The sequence below is a fragment of the Staurois parvus genome, unplaced genomic scaffold, assembly GCF_062004578.1.
Source record: "Staurois parvus isolate SC_StPar_1 unplaced genomic scaffold, SC_StPar_1.0 ptg000261l, whole genome shotgun sequence".
Classification (NCBI taxonomy): Eukaryota; Metazoa; Chordata; class Amphibia; order Anura; family Ranidae; genus Staurois; species Staurois parvus.
The window spans coordinates 1,641,921-1,665,959 of NW_028318057.1; the positions used below are offsets into that span (position 1 = coordinate 1,641,921).

At 40.6% G+C, this 24,039-nt stretch overlaps 1 protein-coding gene across 3 annotated transcripts in view; it reads right to left on the reverse strand.

Annotated features, from left to right (window-relative positions):
• PRICKLE4 (prickle planar cell polarity protein 4) overlaps nucleotides 1-24,039 on the reverse strand; it is a 66,085-nt gene that overhangs the window by 7,865 nt on the left and 34,181 nt on the right. For all 3 annotated transcript variants that reach the window (XM_089681168.1, XM_089681167.1, XM_089681165.1), the window contains exons 2-5: nucleotides 13,296-13,438; nucleotides 10,425-10,526; nucleotides 7,014-7,151; nucleotides 2,615-2,821 (exon numbers count right to left, since the gene is read on the reverse strand). In XM_089681168.1, coding sequence (XP_089537294.1) covers nucleotides 2,615-2,821; nucleotides 7,014-7,151; nucleotides 10,425-10,526; nucleotides 13,296-13,400 — 552 coding nt within the window. In that variant the 5' untranslated portion in view covers nucleotides 13,401-13,438. The remainder of the gene's footprint in view (nucleotides 1-2,614; nucleotides 2,822-7,013; nucleotides 7,152-10,424; nucleotides 10,527-13,295; nucleotides 13,439-24,039) is intronic.

Here is a 24,039-nt window from a genome sequence, read left to right on the forward strand (position 1 = left end):
TTACGGTTATGCAAGGTGGGTGAAGCAAACTTAGGTCAGTTTGATTCCAGGATAGCAGATATCGGCAAATATTAGACAAAGGAATTTTTCCATCCTTTGTTATTCAAAACATAAATAAATACATAAATAAATGAGTCTGCTAGCCTACCCTTCATCATCCCTATAAGAAATTTAAAGGATAAGTTCACCTTTTTCAACATGTTACATGTTGAGCATCCACCATTTCATCCTGTGATCTGCCCCCTCCTTGTGACAGCGAGCAGGGGACCTTCTACCCGCACCCAAAGTCACAATTTTACAACAACGTGACCTTGCAGGGCTTCGCCCACATGGCCACATCATTCATTCAGAGTTCAGTGAATGAGTGAATGACAACTACCATTGGCAATACAGCTGACAGCTTGTAGTTCTCAATGAACTTCAGGGGTGCTGGTAAGCGCTCTCGTAGTCCCTTGAGCTTCCTGAACTTCAGTGACTGCCTGTCCATATAGGCGGTTTGGGCAGACAGTACAGTGACAGTCTGAAAGAGCCTGACATTGCATCCGTAATCTGCTAATCGTGGGTGCAATGCTTTACAGGCTCCTAAGAAAAAAAAAAGAAATGCATATTTATTTTACATGCAAAAAAAAATGTATTATTTTATTAAAGGTGAATTTATCCTTTTAAGCCTGCAGAAGCATCAGCTACCACTTGTACTCACTGCATTACACTAGCTACCACTAAAAGTAATCTCAAAGAGATGGTATCACATAATGTGGATCTGGATTTTTTCAGTAGGCTTAGGCTTTTTTTGTAACTAAATTATAAGTATGGTAAAAAAAGAAACAGAATGGGTTTTGTGCTTCTGTGCATGATGATATATGCATGACTATATATAGTTTTTATAAGTTGTTCCTATTTACCACCTCATTAACCCTTAGTGTTATGTTAACCACTTCTCGACCGGCCGTTGTATATAAACGGCCGGACGGTGGCACTGCAGGGTCGGGTGGCCGTCTATAAACGGCCTCCCCGCACCCTGCTTGTGCGCGCTCCCTGGGAGCGCACAGCACCGCGATCCGGTGCCCGCTGTGTCCTCCGGACACAGTGAAACACTGATCGTCGGACGGGACCTCTGTACGAGGTCCCGATCATGTGATCACTGATTGGCCAATCAGTGATCACATGCAAAGTAGTATGCAAGATGTCACTTCTGACATCATTGCTTACTATGTGTGAAATCTGTGAATGATCACAGAGGTCACATGGTACAAGGCTATTCACAAAAGCCTTGTACCATGTGACAAGCTGTGACCAATCACAGCTCACTCAGTTCTTCTCAATGAGTGCAAGAATGCACACAGAGAGAAAGAGAAATGATTGCTTTTACATCATATATGGGTGTAAAAGCAATCAGTGTAAAAAAAAAAAAAAAATCTTCATCACCCCTCACAAGTAGTACAGTGTCACCATGGTGACACTGTACTGCTAGGGTGACAGTATGTAAAAAAAAAAAATAAAAATAAAAAATAATAATATAAAAAAATAAAATAAAAATGTAAAAAAAAATGTTTAAAAATTATAATTTTTGCTTATAAACTAATTTGGATTTTTTTTTTTTACTAAAAAGATAACGGAATAAATTTTGGCTAAGATTTATGATGAAATATTATTTATTTGCAAAATTTTATAAAAACACTTTTTTTCAAATTTTTTGGACATTTCATTTACATAGCAAAAAAAATACAAATCCCAGTGGTGAATAAATACCACCAAAATAAAGCTTTATCTATCTCAAAAAAATGGTAAAAAATTCATTTGGGTACAGTGTTGCATGACCGCGCAATTGTCATTCAAAGTGTGATAGCGCTAAAAGCTGAAAATTGCCCTGGTCAGGAAAGGGGTAAAAGTGTCTGGTCTGGAAGTGGTTAAAGCTCCCCTCATTCCATAAACATTATTAGAGACCATTCATTTATTGGGCCCTGGAAGACGTCATGTGTGACGAAACGCGTAGGAGGCAGCTGCATGCTGACATCATTGCACAACCGGAAGTTGTATGTTTACCCGCACAACCTGGAAGTTCTTTGTTTGCTGGCCAGAGTTGTTTTTTTTAATGTGCAATAAAATTATTAAATAAAAGGTGTTGGAAGATTTTACACTATATGTTCTTGTTCTCTAAGTATATGTGGCTGATTGCGGGAAGTGGTAATTTTTAAGTAACCGGGGTACCTGCTGACTCTGGGAAGGAACAAGGGGAGACGCAACAGACGTGGAGTACCACAACACGCCATATAGAGCTTTGGTGAGTCTGCATTTTTGATCATTTGGTGGAAGCTTTGGGTCTGTCATGGCACTTTTTTCAATAATGTTTGGTGGAATATTTCCTTATTTTTTTACACTGTGTGGACTTTTGCAACATTATTCTTGGGACTATTGGTTCTTTAATTTTTATATTTACAGTATGTATTTGGTTGAGTTTATTTATTAGCACAACACAGTTAATTTATGACTATGGAAGATTTCATAGTGCTATTTGATATTTTCTACACTAGCACAGCTTTCTTTTCACAAAAATCATTCAGTCAGTGAAACATTGTTTTCCCTCATGAAAAGGAGATTCTACTCTTCACAGTACCTGGTCACAGGCTGCGCAGCGTGATTTTGTCAGTTCCGCATGATGACGTCCACAGTAAATTCTGCTGTCTTGCAGGAAATAGATAAACTGTGACAGTGGCAAGTGGCATGTCTCACATACAAAACATTCAAGGTGCCATTGAAAGCCTTCATCCTGAAACCTTTCTTCATGGACTGCAACGTCACCCACCAAAATTTTTCCACCACACTAGAGAAGACAAAAAGAAAAAAAATATAGCACATATTTGTTATCACATATAAATACTGATAATATTTTAACTTTGTACGTCTAAATATAGCCAAATACTGCATTAATAGGGTAACATTGAGGAGCAGAAGTTCAGGAAACCCTGGCCAAATACTCATTATATCCAAATGTTCCAGCACCAGCAGCAAATGTTGTATGGCTACTAGCACCAGTGTATGCACATACATACACATACAGTTGTGCTTAAGAGTTTACAAACGCTTGGCAGAATTTTATAAATGTTAGCCATATTTGCTGCACCAATGCCACCAAACATCACTTACAGTAGCCTCAAAACTTCTGGAACAAAATACACTATATTGCCAAAAGTATTGGGCCAGCCCTCCAAATCATTGGATTCAGATGTTCCAAATCAACTCTATGGACACAGGTGTATAAAATTAAGCACCTAGGCATGCAGACTGCTTCTACAAAAATTTGTGAAAGAATGGGTCACTCTCAGGAGCTCAGTGAATTTAAGCATGGTACTGTGATAGGCTGCCACCTGTGCAATAAGTCCATACGTGAAATTTCCTTGCTACTAAATATTCCACGGTCAACTGTTGGAGATATTAGAACAAAGTGGAAGCACCTAGGGACAACAGCAACTCAGCCATTGAGTGGTAGGCCGCATAAAATGACAGAGAGGGGTCAGTGCATGTACAGTGCGCAGTAGACGCCAACTGTCTGCAGAGTCAATAGCTAAAGACCACCAAACTTTCGTGTGGCCTTTTGATTAGCACAACAGTGCATAGAGAGCTTCATAGAATGGGTTTCTATGGCCAAGAAGCTGCATTCAAGCCTTACATCACTAAGTGCAATGCAAAAGTGTTGGATGCAGCGGTGTAAAGTACGCTGCCACTGGACTCTAGAGCAGTGAAGACGTGTTCTCTGGAGCGATGAATCACGCTTCTCTGTCTTGCAATCCGATGAACGTGTCTGGGTTTGGTGGTTGCCAGGAGAACGGTACTTACCTGACTGCATTGTGCCAAGTGTAAAGTTTAGTTGAGGGGGGATTATGGTGTGAGGTTGTTTTGCAGGGGCTGGGCTTGATCCCTTAGTTCCAGTGAATTCAATTCTGAAGGCATCAGCATACCAAAACATTTTGGACAATTTCATGCTCCCAACTTTGTTTGGGGATGGTCCCTTCCTGTTCCAACATGACTGCGCACCAGTGCACAAAGCAAGTTCCATAAACACATGGATGAGTGAGTTTGATGTGGAGGAACTTGACTGTCCTGACCTCAACCCAATAAAACACCTTTGGCATCAATTAGAGCGGAGACTGCAAGCTAGGCCTTCTCGTCCGACATTAGTGCCTGACCTCACAAATGCTCTTCTGGAAGAATGGTTAAACATTCCCATAGACACACTCCTAAACCTTGTGGACAGCCTTCCCAGAAGAGTTGAAGCTGTTATAACTGTAAAGGGTGGGCCAACTCAATATTGAACCCTACAGACTAAGACTGGGATGCCATTAAAGTTCATGTTTGTAAAAAAGGCAGACGTCCCAGTACTTTTGGCAATATGGTGTAATTTGAAGTAATGAGATCAAAATTGAAAAAAAAAAAAAAGTATACCGTCCCTACTGTGAAACATGCAAGTGGAACTTGTTTTGGGAGCGTTTACAGCAGCGCATGTAATTTGTTGGCAAGATGATTGCAGCATATTATCAGAAAATACTAGGGTAAAATGTGAACTTTTCAGCCAATAAGCTTTGCATGGGGAGCAGACAACACTTCAGTGCCTGCAGTAGAAAACAGTGAAAGTTCTGGAGTGGCCATTATGATATCCTGATCTCAAAATCAAGTAAATAAATAAAGGTCCTCCTTTATAACTATTACAAAGGAGTGCAAGCTGTTATTGATTTAAAGAGGGCAGATATTATCTGCTGAGGGTATGCTCCCAAGTGTACATGTTCTCTGCCAAGACTAGATTCTGGATCCTTGCTCATGAGTGTGTTCCTGCTCCATGCACTGAGCATTCCAAGAACTGACAGGCCACACTTCACCCCAAAACAGGATTTATTGTAGAGAGATTAAGCTCATTTTGGGGTGAAATGCGTTAAAGTGAACTTGTACAGTGTCTACAGTGAATGACAGCTATAGCTGAGTTCTTTAGGTAGATTGGACCTGGAGCAGCAAATGAAGCCTACCTCGGTATCTGAGAGTCACAGAACATGAGAAGCTACCTGAAGAGCAGTGGTCTTTTAGGAAAGGAGACCCAAAAGGCCTAATTTGTGACCTCAGGTTACCAAGGAATATCCTAAATGCAGAGGAAAAATATAGATGTTTTCATTGGCTCCTAGATATAGTCTGGGAAATATGGAAGAGACCACACCTCACAAAAGTGTAATTTACCAAAATGCTCATATGCAGTGGGTACTTGGTTTTGACAGGTAACCCCTCCCACTTCTGCTCTGACCACTTAAGTGATCCGAGCGGAATTTCCCCTCTCTATCCCTGCAGTATTCTGGGACAAGTCACCACTAGCCTCATAAACATGTCTACACACAATTGTTTGGAGGCTTTTAATTCTGGGAATATTTGGACAGCTGGAGAACTTTAAAAGGCATTATAAAGCTTCCTTCCAGCCAGGGGCGTCCCTAGGGTTGGTGTCACCCAGTTCCGGAACACTTGGTGACACCCCCTCCAATGATGCCCGCAGGATGGATCGGATCTGCGGATTGAGCATAATGGGTCAGAGTAAAGGTAAGTTTTAAAAAAAGCCAACAATCCCCGCAAGATGGATCAGATCTGCGGATTGGGGAGCATACTGGATCGGACTCCGATCCATTATGCTCAATCTGCAATGCAAACAAACTGTGCAGGGAAAATGACTAAACTAATATGTACAGTGTTTAAAACAATGAAAACATTTGAAAGTGTACAATTCCTTTAGGTCAAATGTACCCCTATTTAGTACCAAATAAAGCACAGGAGATCCTAACTTCTAAATTAGTACATTCATCCAAAATATGTTTGCACTGTAATGTTTTCACAGCAATAGATGATATGCCATAATCTATAACACGAGTGTGGATATTTAAGCAACTCACTTCAAAGTGAGCTATAGTCATAATTATACAGGGGGCTTGAGTGCAAGGCAACGAACATGTATGATCCTTTTTAATGGTTTAATTAGTCACTGTAGGACTATAATGATCTATAGCCATACTCTGGAGTGACGACCTTGGAAACTACCTCCACAGCACATCAACGTCACTGTAATCTTGCTGTACACTGTTCAATTGCACGACTGTGGGAAGTAATCTCAACATCAGCTGTGTTAGTCATGGAATTTCATGAATCACTAAACACAGAAAACAAAAAGGCCTGCAGTGACTGCATTGTGCATGCTAACTCTCAAGTAAAAAAGCAAGATTGTAAGAGAAACATTTAGCAAATGTATAAAACTCAAAGGAAATAAAGCTTAAAGAGGTTACTCATAGCAATCATTCAGACTCTGTACAGGTATGAGAATAAATGGTAACAGGTTGCTAACAGCAACCAAAATAATTACATTATCAACTATTCTTATCTGTGGCTAAAAAAGTACACTCGCCGGCCACCTTATTAGATACACATTGCTAGTGCCAAGAAATTATCTCCCACGCCATTACACCACCACCTGAACCATTGACACAAGGCAGGATGGATCCATGCGTTCATGTTGTTTATGCCAAATTCTAACACTACCATCTGAATGTCACAGCAATCAGTCTGCCCATTCTCCTATGACCTCTGATAATCAACAAGGCATTTTTCTAAACACAACTGTCGCTCACTGGATATTTTATATTTTTTGGACCATTCTCTGTAAACCCTAGAGATGATTGTGCGTGAAAATCCTAGAAGATCAGCAGTTTGTTAAATATGCAAGCCAACCCATCTGGCACCAACAACCTTGCCACGTTCAAAGTCACTTCCCCATTCTGATGCTCGGTTTAAACTATAGCAAGTTGTTTTCACCACGTCTACATACCTAAATGCATGCCATGTTTTTGGCTGATTAGCAATTTGTGTTACCAAGCAATTGAACAGGTGAACCTAATAAAGTGGCCAGTGAGTGTATATAGAAATCAGCATTACTGTATGACCCATATTTAGTAAATACTGTATGTCTCCCAGAGCATGTTTCTTTATTCACTTACCCTCATGCAGCAACTGTTAGGCGTGTCAGAAGTGACAGGCACAGTAACTCCATGTCTCATAGAATGAAGTCTCCGGTAGGTACTGAGGTTCCTCAGCTCTCTCCTCTCTAGGTCTCCCAAGCCTGTACAAAACTTTTCCTATTTAAGATCAGATAGGCTAAAATGAATATGATTATCTAAACAGCACAGAGACAATAGAGAGAAGCTATGAGAGAACAAACAAACCCTACAAAAATAAATAAAAAAAATTAAAAAATAAAATTACATAACTATAAATTGAAATTACAATTATTACTGTGAAAATTATATATAGCTATGTAGTCACTCCTCCCCTCACAGCATGTTAGAGCTGATCAGATGATCATGAGAAACAAAGTTTTAGGATACCACAAGAGCTTCCTCTTTTTTGTCTTGGATGAGCTCTGCTGTCAGAATATCAGAATGCTGAACTGAAGGCATGCTACTTTTGCCATTGCGCTATGTTACATTAAAAAGCTAATTTCTGTGATATGCTTGCATTTAGAAATCTTTATTTTGAAGCAAATGAAGCTCTGAGGTTGTATTCATTAGTGTTATGGCAAAAATACTGCCAATAGCATATTTTCACTTTTAAAATTCCCCTTTTACGGAGTTAAAAGCTACAAAATATATATTTAAAAAAAATAAAATAAATAAATATATATATATATATATATATATATATATATATATATATGTTCAAGTTTATAAATACACTATATTGCCAAAAGTATTGGGATGCCTGCCTTTACACGTACATGAATTTTAATGGGATCTCAGTCTTAGTCCGTAGGGTTCAATATTGAGTTGGCACACCCTTTGCAGCCATAACAGCTTCAACTCTTCAGGGAAGACTGTCCACAAGGTTTAGGAGTATGTCTATGGGAATGTTTGACTATTCTTCCAGAAGCGCATTTGTGAGGTCTGGCACTGATCTCAGACAAGGCCTGGCTCGCAGTCTCCGCTCTAATTCATCCTAAAGGTGTTCTATCGGGTTGAGGTCAGGACTCTGTGCAGGACAGTCAAGTTCCTCCACCCCAAACTCACTCATCCATGTCTTTATGGACCTTGCTTTGTGCACTGATATGTTGGAACAGGAAGAGTCATCTCCAAACTGTTCCCACAAAGTTGGGAGCATGAAATTGTTTGAAATGTCTTGGTAAGTTGATGCCTTAAAATTTCCCTTCACTGGAACTAAGGGGCCAAGCCCAGTCCCTGAAATACAACCCCACACCATAATTCCCCCTACATTAAAACTTTACACCTGGCACAATGCAGTCAGGCACGTACCATTGTCCTGGCAACCGCCAAACCCTGACATGTTCATTGGATTGCCAGAAAGAGAAGCACAATTCATCAGTCCAGAGAACATGACTCCACTGCTTTAGATTCCAGTGGCGACGTGCTTTATACCATTGCATCCGACACTTTGCATTGCACTTGGTGATGTAAGGCTTGGATGCAGCTGCTTGGCCATGGAAACCCATTTCATGACGCTCTCTACACACTGTTGTTGTGCTAATCAAAAGGTCACACAAAGTTTGGAGGTCTTTAGCTATTGACTCTGCAGACAGTTGGCGACTTCTGTGGACTGTGCACTTCAGCCTGTACTGATGCCGCTCTGTCATTGTACGCAGCCTACCACCTCGTGGCTGAGTTGCTGTTGTTCCCAGTTGCTTCCACTTTGTTATAATACCACTAACAGGTGACTGTGGAATATTTAGTAGCAAGGAAATTTCACGGATGGACTTATTACACAGGTGGCAACCTATCAAGGTACCATGCTTGAATTCACTGAGCTACTGAGAGCGACCCATTCTTTCTCAAATGTTTGTAGAAGCAGTCTGCATACCTAGGTGCTTCATTTTATACACCTGTGGCCATGAAGGTGATTGGAACACCTGAATCCAATAATTTATAGGGGTGTCCCAATACTTTTGGCAATATAGTGTAAGTGAAAACCCTATCTGTCAAAAAAAAAAAATGGACTACACATGAACAAAAGGGAAAAAAAAGTCTGTTTCTATAGAAAAGCTCAAAAATAGCTAAAGTAACACCACATGTTAAAAATGCCTTTTAAATCCCCCAGGAGACCAAATGTATTTCTCCTGTGCTTAGCTGTAGCCCGTTGCTCAGCTAGCATGGTCGCTAGCTTGCTCCCTCCCTCCCCCCACTGTTGCCTGAACATGCTGTTAACAAGGAGATGAATAACCAGTGAAGGATAATTTACAGCACTTGTCTCTGGTAGTAGGTGCATGCTAGAGATAAGTGCTGCCAATCAGCACAGCAAGGGACAAGGTAAGCTCATGCATTATGCAAACACAAGTAAAAAATCATTCAACACTGTAGGGGCTGTGTGATCTTTTTGCTGGTGCTGTGTATGTTTATAAGCAGCCAACAGACAAATCACACAGCCCCGCCAGCACTGAATGATCTTTTACTTTCATGAATGAACAGTCAGATTGTGTGATCTATTTTCTGGCACAGTGTATGTTTACTAGCAGATGCATACACTGTTCTAGCAGCTAGATTGCACAGCCCAGACAGCAGGGACTGTTCTTTCACAAAAAGTAAAAGATCATTCAGTGCTGGTGTGGCTGTGTGATTTATCTGCTGGCTGCTTGTAAACATACACACCAGTGCAGGGCTATGTGTAGGGCTGTTCTAGGACCAGATGTTTACAGTGCAGCCCAGGAGCCTGGGCTGTGATTTGCAGAGCTTCAGAGAAGTTGGAGGACTGGTCTGACAAGTGGTGAGAATGCTGGAGCTGCTGGAAAGCTTAATGGCCACCAGGAGAGAATGGAGTTGTTTGGAGCAGGAGCTGCTGGTCAGAGCATAAGCAGAGAGAGGAGCACCAACACAGAGGAACCTGTAAATGTTCTAACCCTGTGGAATTACATATCCCAGATATAGCATTGTATTTCCATTGTGAAAATAAGTTTATGGTTTGAAATTCATTTTTACAGAGAGAGGGACAGGTGGCTATGGTGTTGGCCATAACTCCCCCATAATAACCTCCACAAATTGGGCTTCAGCATGGAGTGGAACTGCAGACAGAACAGATCATATTAAAAATTGTCTTTCAATACATAACAGGATCACAGATCAAAATGGAAGGAGTGCTACATGCACTTGGTCCCCTAAGGGGTTAAACTGGGATTTGTTTTATGTTGTGGTGATAGTTCTTTAAATGTTTTTGTTTTATTGAGTACCACCATTTACATAGGTTTCAATTTCCACCTAGAAGTTTTTGTAAAAAAAAAAAAAAAAAACCCATAAAAAAATATTTTTGTAAAAATTTATTTTTTTGAACACCCAGAGCAATAACAATTGTCAGCTTCTCCATGACATCTGTTTGCAAAAAGTAATCTAAATGCATTTGCAGAATCTTACATCACAGTCTTGTGGAGGAAGCAGCTGAAGTAGTGTTCGAATAAGCTTTAATTCTTGTTCTTCATTGTTTGATAAAGTGAAACGCACATTACTGGGATGAGCCTTTAATACAAGGGAGACATAGCAAGTTGAATGTGAAAATTTTTTTTAAAAAAAACCTATTCAGTAAAAATACATACATATTCTTGCAACACATTTCAGAAAATATAGGACCACCTGTATCCATTTTATGTCTCTACTAAAGTCACCCAAAAGATTGCTTGCTAAAGCCAATTTGTTCAGAAGCATACTTTTCCCTCTTCATGAATACAGTATATGAAACTCTATTATTTTGTCAAAATACTTCCTTCCTTCCATTGTAATAATCTAACCCTCTAACGGCCAGTTATGTGTTTTTCATATTACTCATGCAGCTTCTCCCTAAATGAATGACCATTTTAAAACTATTGTAATTATTGCCTATTTGGCTGTGTGGCTATCTTGATCACATATCTATTCCGGTGCACCTCCCATCTCATTCTTTGCTTCCTTGCCTTCCTGCCTGGTCCTGCTGTGTCTGATGTCCCTCATTATCCTGCTATATTGTATATAGTTCACGGTTAGTGTAATTCGTTTTCACTACTGCATGTGTTTCTATCAGGGTAAATTAAAATTGTTTCTTTCATGACATGAATCTGTGTCTTTTTAAAAAATTATTATTGTTTGCATGAAATTGGAGTTTAGGATCCCTTTGTACAGTCCCATACAGTAGGACCCGATTTACATCTTGGGGAGCCTGGGTTACTTCAGGTTTGGGGTCCATCAAAAACAGAACTGGTTTACATTCCCAAGTCACATATTTTTTAAAATACATGATACATCGTTATTCTGAGTTCACGCATTCACACACACGCGATCATTAGCCACCTACATTAACTGGTTGCCGAGTGGCCTTCCTACACTGGATCATGTACCTAGCACGTAATCCACTTGCCCGGGCAGGGGGCCAGGCTGTGTTTTGTTACAGAACATGCCGATCACTGGGTCCCAACCAATGAGTAACCGCCAGGACCCGCTGATCGGCTCAGTGTTTCACCAAACACAGCTCTGTAATTTTAAACAATACAGAGCTGTGTTTACTGACAGGGACTACTAAGCAGGGAATAAAAACAACAAGATCCTTAGTAAAAGCAACACATATTACACATCGTTAGGCACAAAGTTAAGCCCTTGATCACCCTAGAAGTTAACCCCTTTCTACCCTATATTAATAGCACTGATCACTGTATTAATGTCACCGGTGATGTCAGTGGCAGTTAGTCAGTTCTCTCCAGCGTCAGTGTCAGATTGCCTGCCGCACTGTGTGTCATAAGTTGCTGATCACCATCATTAGTAGTACTCATTAAATAAATAAATATTTCAGTATATATACCATAGTTTGCAGTTGTTATAACTTTCACACAAACCAATCAATATACATTTATTGGGTTTTTTTTTTTTAACCAAAGTCATGTAGAAGAATATAATTTGCTCAAAATTTATGAAGGGATTTGATTTTTAAAAAAATGTTTTTATTTGAAATGTTTTATAACAGGAAGTAAAAAATATTGTTTGTTTTTTTTCAAAATTGTCTTTTTTTTTATATAGCAAAAAATAAAATAAATAACACCAAAAGAAAGCTCTATTTGTGTGAAAACATGATATAAATATTGTTTGGATACAGCATTGCATGACCATGCAATTGCCAGTTAAAGTAGCGCATTGCTGAATAGCAAAAAATGGCCTGGTCAGGAAGGGGGTAAATACTTCCAGAGGTTAAGTGGTTAAGCGTGTAAGGTTCACTTGAGCTGCCAAAATTAATTTTTTAAAAACAAACTAATCCAGAGCAAAACCTTTTACAGATGATGGCAGATAAAATATTAAGATACATTTAATAAAAAAAGTATTTTTCAAATTATTAAACAGTTTATATTTTATTATTATTTCCTTTTTATTTATTTTTTTTTTGTGTTTTACTATTTCTTGTTTAAAAAAATAATAATGTCAGAGAGCCAAGGGAAGTTGCCCATTTTGCACCCTTTTAAATCCGGCACTGCCATACTGTATACTACATTTGGTCACACTGGACTGGTGGATACCAGTTGATAGTTGATATCCCACCAAGCTGTTGCTTTTAGTCCTACATTGTCAAAGTACTATCAGTGATGGCTAACTGCATCACCAACAAGTGAATTTGATCTTTGACCGATACATGTGGCCTAAATTTAAAGGTTGTTCAGTGGGTCTGACTGGAGATGTAAACAAGAAAAAAAAGTACAGAATTTGTTTCAGTCTCTGGATCTGCCTGTAGTTCTACAGCTAAACTAGGCCCCTTTCACATGGGCAGTGTCCATTATGATCAGCAGGGGAACTGAACAGATCCCCTGCTTTGTCACATTTGTGACACCTGTGTCCAGTTATTCATTAATGTTATTTACCTTGTCTTTAAAGGACCCATGTTAGGTCTATGGTCAGGGGGATGTAAGGGGACGCAGATCTGACTGTCAGGTCTGTCATGTTTAATAAACAGAAAAGGACGCAAACAAGGGTGGACTGACAACTCATGGGGCCCCCGGGCAATAGGGGATCATGGGGTCCCTGTGTCCTCACCCACACCCCAAAAAAGCCTATGAAAACGGTACCAGGGGCATCTCATGAGGCCCCCTACTGACCCAGGGCCCGAGTTCCCAAATGGTCAGTCTGCCCCTGGACGCAAACCTTTTTTTTCCAGACCTAGCTGGACTAAGAGGTAATCCAATGTAAAAAGATATGCATCAGTGTACATCCACCTGCCCACAGAGATTCCTTTCACATCCACCTGAAAAATGGACAGGCGCGGGGTAGGGTGCTTACCTTAATATCAAGGTAGTCTTCCAATGCACAGCCTGAATCGCTGTCACATGAAGAAGAACTGTGCTCAGAAGATGAGGTCTCCTGGTCTGGATGTCCCGGTGCCATTTGACAAGATGCTGAAGAGCATTCACTAAATGGAAGGGCTGCAAACAAGCAAAAAAAAGGACACAGAAATGACAAATCCTTTGTAATGACCAGCCATATTTCAGTATGAACTATTCCAGCGATACTTGCTAATGTGTTAATCTGTAATTACATTCATAACAGCAGAATATCCTCATTTCAAAATTTACAATGGATCATAAGGGTTCATATTATCCTGCAGATGAAAATGTAATAGAAAGCAAAGCAGTAACATTTTATGTGGTATGCTCCACCCTACTTATATTATATTGCTTTTAATTTCAAACAGCTCCATTGTTTACAGTTGTGCTATGCAGTCCTTGATATAATATTTGCCAAACATGCCATAAAAACAAACATTAACTGCTAATGTGTCATTGGTTTACTTTGATCTGAAATACCACACCTTTCTCTCCTCCCCCATTCGTTCACCCGCTTTTCCAGCTGGGTGTCCATCACACACTCCCTTCCTGACTCAGCATGCCTCACAGATTTTGTCCTGCCAATATGCAAAAGGAAAAACTCATAAAATAGCAGAGCGAAAACTGAGACTGAGCCATAGCACACATAAATCAACACACAATAGGCATGATTTCTGTGTGCCTGTTTATTTTGAATTGTCACAGTAGCAAATGTTAAAGCTGATCTCCGGACATAATTTCCCCCACCCATAAAAAAAGCCGAGTCCATTAAAAAATCTGCCCCAAATACTCACCATGAGTCTGGAGGTCTGGAGTCCTCTATCTTCTTTCCTCCAGAGAACGAGAGCCCGTTTTTGAGCTTCCACTTTACTGCCTAGGTGATATAGACACTTACAACTGGCTGCCCAGCAATTAGGTTGTCTCAGGATACAGAAAACTGCAGCAGAATGATGTAATCACTAGGAGGTGAGCAGTCAACGTGGGTAAAGGCTAAAGTGCTGGATTCACCAGTCGTCACTTGTGAAAGCAGTTTCGACGAGGGATAAAGGTAAGTATTAAAACAGCTTTACAAGGTAATAGATTGAAAGAGGATTAGAATAGGAAGAGGGAGCTTTGCTCAGAGATGGACTTTTGGATGGCAATCAACATTCTTAGTAAACTGAACCAGGGGTGGACTGACAGCTCATGGGGCCCCCGGGCAATAGGGGATCATGGGGCCCCTGTGTCCTTGCCCAAACTCAAAAAAGCCTATGAAAAAGGTACCAGGGGCATCTCATGGGGCCCCCTACTGCCCCCGGGCCCTCGGGCAGTGCCCGAGTTTCCAAATGGTCAGTCCGCCCCTGAACTGAACACATTTTGCTACTACTGATTTCTTCCAGGGCCATTAATAGAAATCATGACACCCATTCTAATCTCTCCATGGTATTGTACTACTACTGGCAAACAACATGTAACGTTTTTGTTCTTACATATTTGTCCTTTTTTGACATTCAGAAATCATATTCTCCATGAATTTAATAAAAATATACAAATTGTATTCTTGTGGATGTTCATCAACAATTTAAAGCTCATCCTCAGTTATAAAAAAAACACTTGTTTCCCTACCCACTCCACTCACCTCTAACTAATAATGACTTAAAAAAAAAAAAACCTAACAAAAAATTTAAATTACTTTACCTAAAATGGCCATCTATTCTTTCCTCTGCGGCATCGGAGGGTCCTGTCTGCAGTGCCCAAGGTGCTTGATGCCAACATGACACTGCACATGGGCTGCCAGAAGTGTCACAATGACTTTAACCTCCCTAGCGGTATGATTATGTCAATATTTTTTTGCTCAAAGCGGTACTTTTTTTGCATGGAAATAAGTAGTTTTTTTTATTGTAGGCCTGTAATTTTTAGGTATAACTCACTGAAATCTGTCTGAACAAGAGTCTAGTAAACATCTCGGGTATAATAAAATTTGAAACACGAAATCATAAATTATAATATAAATGATCATAAAAAATAATATAATAAATTTATTTCAATAATGTAATCAATCCAAAATCACTGAAATTTGAAATATAGCGCCAAGTTCGCACATCACTGAGCTTAGTTGCAAAATCGTTTTCAGTGTCTGATGACGAATTTCCCCACGAATCGTTATCACTCAATTCTGCAAGTAGTTCTAATTTACTATCGCTGTTCTCTAGCTGGTCTAAAACTGCTTTTGACCTAAAGGGACGCTTTTTGGACACCATGGACATTTCTCAGTTTCCAGGCAGAAAGAACAGTAAAAATGCAGGCAGGGCACAGGACAAAGCACTAGGGACAAAATGTATGTGAAATGGTTTGATACAGTAATGTTTTACTATGTGAATTTAGTGTATTGAGTGAATGTCACTTTTAAAATTTTTGAATTTCCTGCTGGTTCTGTCCCCCGTATGTCACGTACATCCTGATGCTCGCAGGGAATGGAACCCGGAAGACAGATGCATGAAGATGGCCGGGGATGGAGGAGATGGCCGGGGACGCTCCAGGGGGGGACATCGTGGGAGCGCAGGACAAGGTAAGTGAAACAGGGATCCCGGAGCAACGCTGCAGTGTAATCCCGAGTGTAGCTCGGGTTTACCACTTTTGGTACTGAAAGTTTACCCCGAGCTACACTCGGGAATATCGCTAGGGAGGTTAAGGAGTCCTCACAGGATCATGAAGTTTTCGTGTCTTGAGCGTCAACATCATGACCCATCTAATGGCCAGGAGTTCAGCTTTTAATTACAGCTAGTCAGTACCATACCAACAAGTGTTGAGGATCGCCAAGTGATAAGTGGGCCTTAGAAGTTTTTCCTTTTAACTTAATTAATGGCCAGGATCATTGGGATCTTTTTCCTTGGGGTAGAGCAACCTAAACTCAGGGATAAATACATATTGTCTAAATTTGAGGCTTGTGTATTCTTAAATCTATTGTGCTTTATGTATGTCTTCTAGATCTGTGCTGTAAATGAATATAAAAGTTTGCCTCTGTGTAGGAGCTTCCGGTAATCAAGTCCAGTCCCTGGTGCTCTTTCTCCTTGTGAAGGTTGATTAGTCTTAAATCCATCCCTCCTGTAGTTTTCTGCAGGCATCCTGTAGTAGTAGTAGTAGGACATGTTGGGTCTCAAACACAGCTCTGCTCCATGCATAGCCTATGTGCCACACAGTGATGATGTTGCTGCTACTTTTATTGGACAATATTTGCATTTGCAATGATATTTAGTGCACACAAAGTGAACTCATATCAATTGTAGATATTAAGGAATGTATTTGAATTAATATTTTTGTGCCCAGAGTTCAGCTTAGAACTGCAAATTGCAGTTCAGATACAGCATATCTGACAAAAAACCCACTGTAAAACATGCATGTTTCCTTTTATCTCAACATAACTATTTATGATTGTAAGATATTTAGCAGCTGCCAAATATCCAAATTTCCTATTTCTCATTGCGTGTTCCGTTCTTGGAGTATTTCCCCAAGCTTCAAGCGTGCAATGGTGAAGTGAATGAATAAACATAAGCTTCATGCCTCGTAACTAAATGTCCCATGGTTCCTTGCACCCTGTTCCTAATGCATAGCCATTCTCTGAGATCTACTCATACAGCTTCATTTAATAGAGGACCAGTAACTGAAACTGTAGTCCCGGGCAGCAGAGCACACACATGGGTGGCTCTAGGCAGACCCTGCAAAACAGTGGAGCCACCCTGGTAGCAGAAATACCTTGGGCATAATTTCACTAAAAATGTTTGCTTCAATGACAATCTGAACAAAATAAGGGGATAGTTTAAAGTGGTAGTAAACCGGAAAAAAAAATGTGTCCCATGCTGGTTTATCCTATAGTGTGCTAGTATGCACCACACACTAGCATATTATGACACACTTACCTGCACACAGAGCCCCCCAGTGCAGCACGATCATAGATCAGATCCCCTGGCTCTTCCATCTTCAATAAGTCTTCCTTCCAAGTTTGCGTCCTTCAGCTGTTTAAATGGCTGTGGCCGCGATGATGTCACTCCCACACATGTGTGCAGAAGTGCTGGCCATGGCACAGCACTCTGCACTCAACGACATACTATGTGTGCCCTGAATGCATGCATCACTGTGCATGTGTGGGTGACGTCTTTGGCTATTGCCGATGTGAATATCTCCTAAACGGTGCACATTTAGGATATATTCATTGTACGTACAGGTAAGCTTGATTGTAAGCTTACCTGTAGGTACAAATTACTATAGGGGACATTACTACCACTTTAAGAGAAGCATATGAGATAAGCTGCAACATAGGGAACATGTCAATGTTAATTGTGCAGTATGCATGAGAAATTACATACACAATTTGCCTTGAATTTCTGCTTAAAAATAACAATGAACTTCTTTGTATGTGAAGGTGCGTGGGCCCTGCTGTGCCTATGACCCCCATCTGTACATTTGCATTATGAAAAAGGTACTATTGTTTGGAAATGCTAATCTCAGGAGATTTCGAGTGATATCCGGTGATGTCACTACTGTGGAGCTCACAGTTCACCTTGATGGAGGCTCTGACATGAAGAAGCAAACCATGCTTCTACCAATATGACTGCCTCCACACAGACACTATGTGGATCAAGACACAGTAAGTCAGTATAGGGGAAAGATCAGCTGCAGGTAGACCAAAAGTCAATACTGGTGGCTAGTTATTTGCCCCCTCAGTTCTTACTTCTGGATATAGACCTGGGATTATTCTGTTCAATTATTTCATCTCTTGATAAAGTGGAAGCTTCCCATAGTATGAGTGGAGCATCTACAGTTCTCTCTGGTTCTCATATTCATGTCTCATCTCAAACTCATCTCAGTTTTGCTAACACACCACAAAGGAATAATACCAGAAGGTGCCATGGTAACACTATCAGACTTAGTGCTACTCTACTATAGGTACCATGGTAATAAATGTGCAACAACACCAAAGTTCCACCTTTACATGAGGAAATGTTTCAATATTTGTGATGCACAAGAAGATATATTACCAACGTGACCAACGCTACAGGAGAACAAGTTGCCAAAATGTACCAGACAACATGGCCACATATTCTCTTGCTGAGCCATGCAGTATTTTGCCAAATTTGTAGGCTATCATGGCCTGCTACTGGCACCTGTCACACATTTTCTAAAATTACATTGCATTATAATCCTGCTGTGCCATACTGTAAGCATTATGAAGGCACGGTATACTACAACAGACTGTAAAGTCTGAAAGATCTAAAACACTCTAAAAATTAATTACTGTGAGGAAACAAGTACCATTTTTAATTTGCTAAATCCCTTCTAAAGAATTATATCTACTGCTGAATATGTATCAACAGGGCCCCATGAATGCATGAAATGCTTTGAAGCAACAAGATACGTCCTTGTGTAAAAATTCTGAGTACCACTATGTGTGTTTGATGATAGGTAAGTAGGATAACTATATTTTCAACAAACTAGCAAACTAAGGTAATACTTATCCACACAGATGAGGTGCTGCAACCCAATTTACTTTCTCTCAGGCTGTGGTATGGGGTTTCACCGTGCCAGACTAGCAGTCTCCATCTGCTTCCCAATGGATACTTGTGAACCAGTGTCAGCAGCAAGGTGAAAAGTAAATACATTTTCTTTATTGAAAACGAGGAGAAAAATTTTCCATGGCATGACCCACAGAACATTTTACTCCTCGTTTTCAATACAGAAGACTTATTTACTGTTCACATTTTTGTCGCCATTTGTTCACACGGTAATACCTAGTAGAAAACACAATTTGGTTACATGCACACTAGCCTACCCTGACCACGGCCAGGGGAAAGTGCAAGATGCAGCAAAATTGCGTGTAAACATGGTTGTTTTTGCTGTGTTTTTCTGCGTCCAGCAGTCAGAACGTTCCTATCCTAAACGCGATTCTTCCACATTCAGGAGAAGGAGGTTTAACCTCACCTAAATGCGGCAGCTGCTAAACTCATGCATGGACTCATAGGCTTTTATAGAGCTGAGTTTAGGAGCTTTGGCAAAAAACACCAAAAGCTCCTAAACTCAAGTTTAGGAACTGCTAGTGCACATGAAGCCTAATATGGCATTTCTATAACACTAACTTTAGGCATATTTTAAGCCTATTGTATTTATATTTTATATAGTTTTTGTGTATCATTTCTCCATGTGACGGGGGTGTGTCCTTTGCTTATGTACATACCTTTTGCCAATAGGTGTTCCTTTCCCATCTAGGAAAGTTGGGAAGTATGGTAAAGATAGTGGGGAGGAAACTGAAACTGGAAGAGTGTAAAGTGGAATTGGGCAATGGTGGAGGTTGAAAAGGAGGCAGCAGGGTTAAAGGTCAGAAGCAGATTAAAGCTTATCATTAAATATGGGGGAATATCATATTAAGGCTAGGTTCACACTAATGCGGTGCGGTACATCGCATGTGATTCATGCAGGAACCGCACCACATTCCCGTGCAAATCACATCCGAATTCTGTGAGGTGCGATTTGAGCCATACATTATGCATGGCTCAAATGGCAGGGCATTCGCACCAAAAAGGTGCAGGACCTTTTTTGGGTCCACACTAGAATCTGATTGTATGGGTATTCACACCTATGTGACCTGATTCTGCACATTGCACCGTGTTTTGCGGACCGATTTCGGGGTGTTAACATACACACCCGCAGCGGTTTGCATGAATGGGGTGCGATTCTGATGCGGTGCGGAATTCACACAGAAAACGCTGCGAATTCCGCACCGCATCAGTGTGAACCTAGGCTGAATGCTGGAGTTTGTTTGCTGGGGAGTTAAAGCATGTGCTGGGGACTGGCTGCTGATGGGTAAATGTATGTGCGGGGCACTATCAGTTGAGGATTAATGCACATATGCTGAAAAATAAAGCTGGCCACATACTAGTAGATTTTGGAATGAACGTTCATATGAATATTCATATGAACATTCACACAAAAATTAATTTGTTTATTGGCTGACTGGATGAATGTCTTTCAAAAGTACTTTAAAATTGTGTGCTTTAAACATTCAGTTTTGGAATGTAATTGCTCAAACAAAAGCCAGAAATTTGTTTGAGAAAAAGTTTCATCTTGCTCCTTAAAATTTTTTGTTACTGTACTAGAAAATAGTGTTGACCACAATAACAATTAGAATATTGACAAACATTCTTAAAACAAAAAAATGTAAACAAAATTCTACTACTGTATGGCCAGCTTAAGTCTTGAGAGGTTAAAGCACAAAACATGTACTGCATGCTGATATTCACAAGCTGGAGACTACAAGGTGCTGAAGGTAGAAACCTATGCACTTGGAAATGCTGAGAAAGAACACACATGGACCGAGGACTGGGTGCTTTGTCCATTATGCACATAGGCTGAAGACTGGACTATGCACATATCCTGAGGACTGGGCACTAAGGGTTTTTTCTTTTATGGTGGGGAGAAGTTACAGAAGGTTTAATGCACATACACTGCAGATTCATCACTTAAAGGGTTAATGCACATGCTCTTGAGGCTGATCATGGAGGGGAAATGTGCACATACTGCAGAGGGGTCACTGAAGTGTTCATGAATTGCCAGATAAGCTTTTTTGGTGAGGAATACTTTATATCAAACTTTATTTATTTATTTTTATAAAGTCTGCCTCTTAATTTGGGATCCTTCCAGGAACCTCAGGATTCTCCACTCAGAAGACTCCCAAAAAGTCTGCCACTCATCCTCCTACATCAGATCCATCGGTTTTACTGAGCAGTAAAATCAGTAAACCTCTTAAAAACTTGATATTTTAAAATGTATTATCTAAAAAAAAAGTCTGCTTCCTACACTCTAATGTTTGATAGAGACATCCAAGGAAACCTCAAAAAAGTGTACCAGTCACCGGGAGGCATAAGTAGACTAGTTACTGAGCTGCCATCTGTCACTATGGTCCTCAGGGCATGGACTGATAACAGCCAATACTACATATTCATATAGAGAAAGAAAAGCATTAAAACCCTAAATGAACTGAAACTTTTGGCAAACTTTTCTGGAAAAGCCACCATTGACACCATAAGAGCCACGTTATAAATCTGTTGCTTGAGCCATGGCTAGAAGACCCCATGTCCAAACAAACCTGGTGCAAGATACCATACAATGGAAAATTGCTCTTTGGAAGTAATTGATATACAACATAACCAGTTTCCACCCAGTCTGTCAATCAACCTCACTATTTAGCTGAGGAATAGGTTCATTTTCTAGCCCAAGGCTCCAGTCAACGTTAGTTTGTGCGCTCTTGCATTCCTGATTCTATGGTTGCTAACTTCACCTTTTTGACCAGACTTATTTGCTGCCCGCCCTGATCTTTGGCTTGTCCCTGTTTCTGAAACTGCCTGTTGACTTTGTACCACACTTTGGTATCCTTTTTCCAGTACTTCCACTAGGAAAGTCCATTACTTACGCAATGCTCTGATGAACATCTGATAGTGTGTACATTTTGCACTTCAGCCTTTTTAGGGTTCACACACTCTCCAAACAGCTCTCCCCTGCATATTCTGGTGATTTATTAGCTTTTTTTTTTTTCTCATGGGGATTTGTTAATTCATGGCCAGACTAGCTATCCTTGAGGGCATAGAGATTGAGAGGAAAGTTAGAACACCTAGGATACTTTGCAGATGTAATCAATACCCTGCTGAAAGCACGATAGTGTTCCACCATCTTTACAGCAAGAGAAGGAAAATATAAAATTTCCTTTAGGCAGATCTAGATATGAAGCTCAGCTTGAGCACTTTAAAAGTAAAAGTCTCAGCAGTTTCTGTGCTCACTGCGCCATTTATCCCCTTAACCTTCAAATTCTAAAGGCAATGCATACATTCAGTCATTAAGAAAGAATACTTGCTCCACAGTGGGATCTCTCCCTCATTCTCAATTATCTTTCATTGCCTCTTAGCTCTCTGTGCAGCATTATCCTCTTCGCACCTACCCCACAATTTTATTTTGTGTTTATTCCCATTTTCCAGTTGTCTACTCCTTGACTTCTCTTCTCGCTTGGTGCGAAGAGTCCTTTCTGAAAATAAGCATCCTTGCTCCTGTAATTGAATTGTGCTTCTGTAATAACATGTAGCCAGTGGTGGGAGAAAGTCATCTAGAGCCTAGGGCAAACATGGCAAATTGCACCCACTTCCCAAGATGTATGAAAAATTAAGCACTAATCTGCCTGCTTACCCCCATAAATTCCCCCTCCTCCTAGTACAAATTCTACCCCTAAAATTTCCTCCTCCTAGCAGGACCCCCCATTTCCCCTTTTTAACACAAATACCCTCCAATCATCCCTACTAGCACAAATCCCCCCCTAGCACAAATCCCCACCACCATATCACCTTTTTAGCAAAAACCCTCCCAATCCCCCTCCTAGCACAAATCATCTTCCTCCATCCCTCCTCTCAACACAAATCCCCCCAAATCTCCACTCTAGCAAACCTCCCCAAATGTCCTCTTCTAGAACAGTTATTACATCTGACATCCCCCAAATTGCCCCTCCCAACACAAATCCCCTCTAACCAATCTCCTCGTGGTGCCCCTCCTACATAATAATACAGTGTTCCCTGCCCTTCCTGCCCACCCCTTGTCCTGGCCCTGCATGTAGCCAACATTCAATACAGCAATACTGAAGCCCAGGGCAGTGTGAGGAGACACAATTGGACCAGACAGCAGTTTGTTGATGCAATGGAAACAGCACTGTGAGAGTGGGTAAGCGCGACATAGACAATGCGTTTCGCGCATGTATCTTCTCAAGTCTTGGTTACCAGCCCCAGCTTGCGTTCCAATGTCTGAATGTCTGACATATTATGTTGATGCAATGGGATCACAGAAAGTGATCCCCAGCATAATTAAACTCAGAAGACTAGTTGCAGCAGCAGAGCATAGCAGTCCTCCTGCGAGAAAAGGGTTAGAGAGGAGGTGGGTATTGCAATGAAAGCTGCTGTGCTGGGTAATTTATTGCAAAATCACATAGTTAACGTTAGTTTGAGCTTTAATGCCAAAGACAGCCTTTTTAGTAGCAGTAACTTCAGCTTGAAGGGTGTCCAAGCTGCATGCATAGGGGTGTAATACTCCCTATGTCACCTTCTACCTTCATTGTGTAACAATATACCCTATATTCCAGTTTACTCCTAAGGTGGCATTCAATTTCCACGTAAACCAAGATTGGGTACTGCTAGCCTTTGAAGATAATGCTGATTTCCAAGTAATAGTTGATCGTATCTAGAACTCTAAGGTAGCATGCAACAGGCGTTCTTTTTTATCATCAAAAACATTTGACTCCATGGATTGTCAAACTCATTCAGTGCATATACAGGGCTAACAGTAAAGCTCCCCTAAGAACAATCACGAGGAACATGATGCAAGCCATTTCTACATCCTGAGCAGCACTGACGGCCATGTTGGCTGAGACAATTTGCAGGGCAGTTACCTGGTCTGTCTACAGTACCTTTTAGACCACTATCAAACTGACCCAGCCATTGGGACCATGATGGGCTTCAACTGAAAGGCTTTATCTTCCCCTTTGTTGCTATAGATGAAAAGTCTTTTTTCTTTGACATCTCCCTCACATTTTATCTGGTTATCTGCCATTGTTATGTTACCATGTACCATGCTGAAGTGTGGAATTCCTAAAGACGTCCAGTCAGGACAAAACTGGTTGCTCCTGTTGGAGCACATGC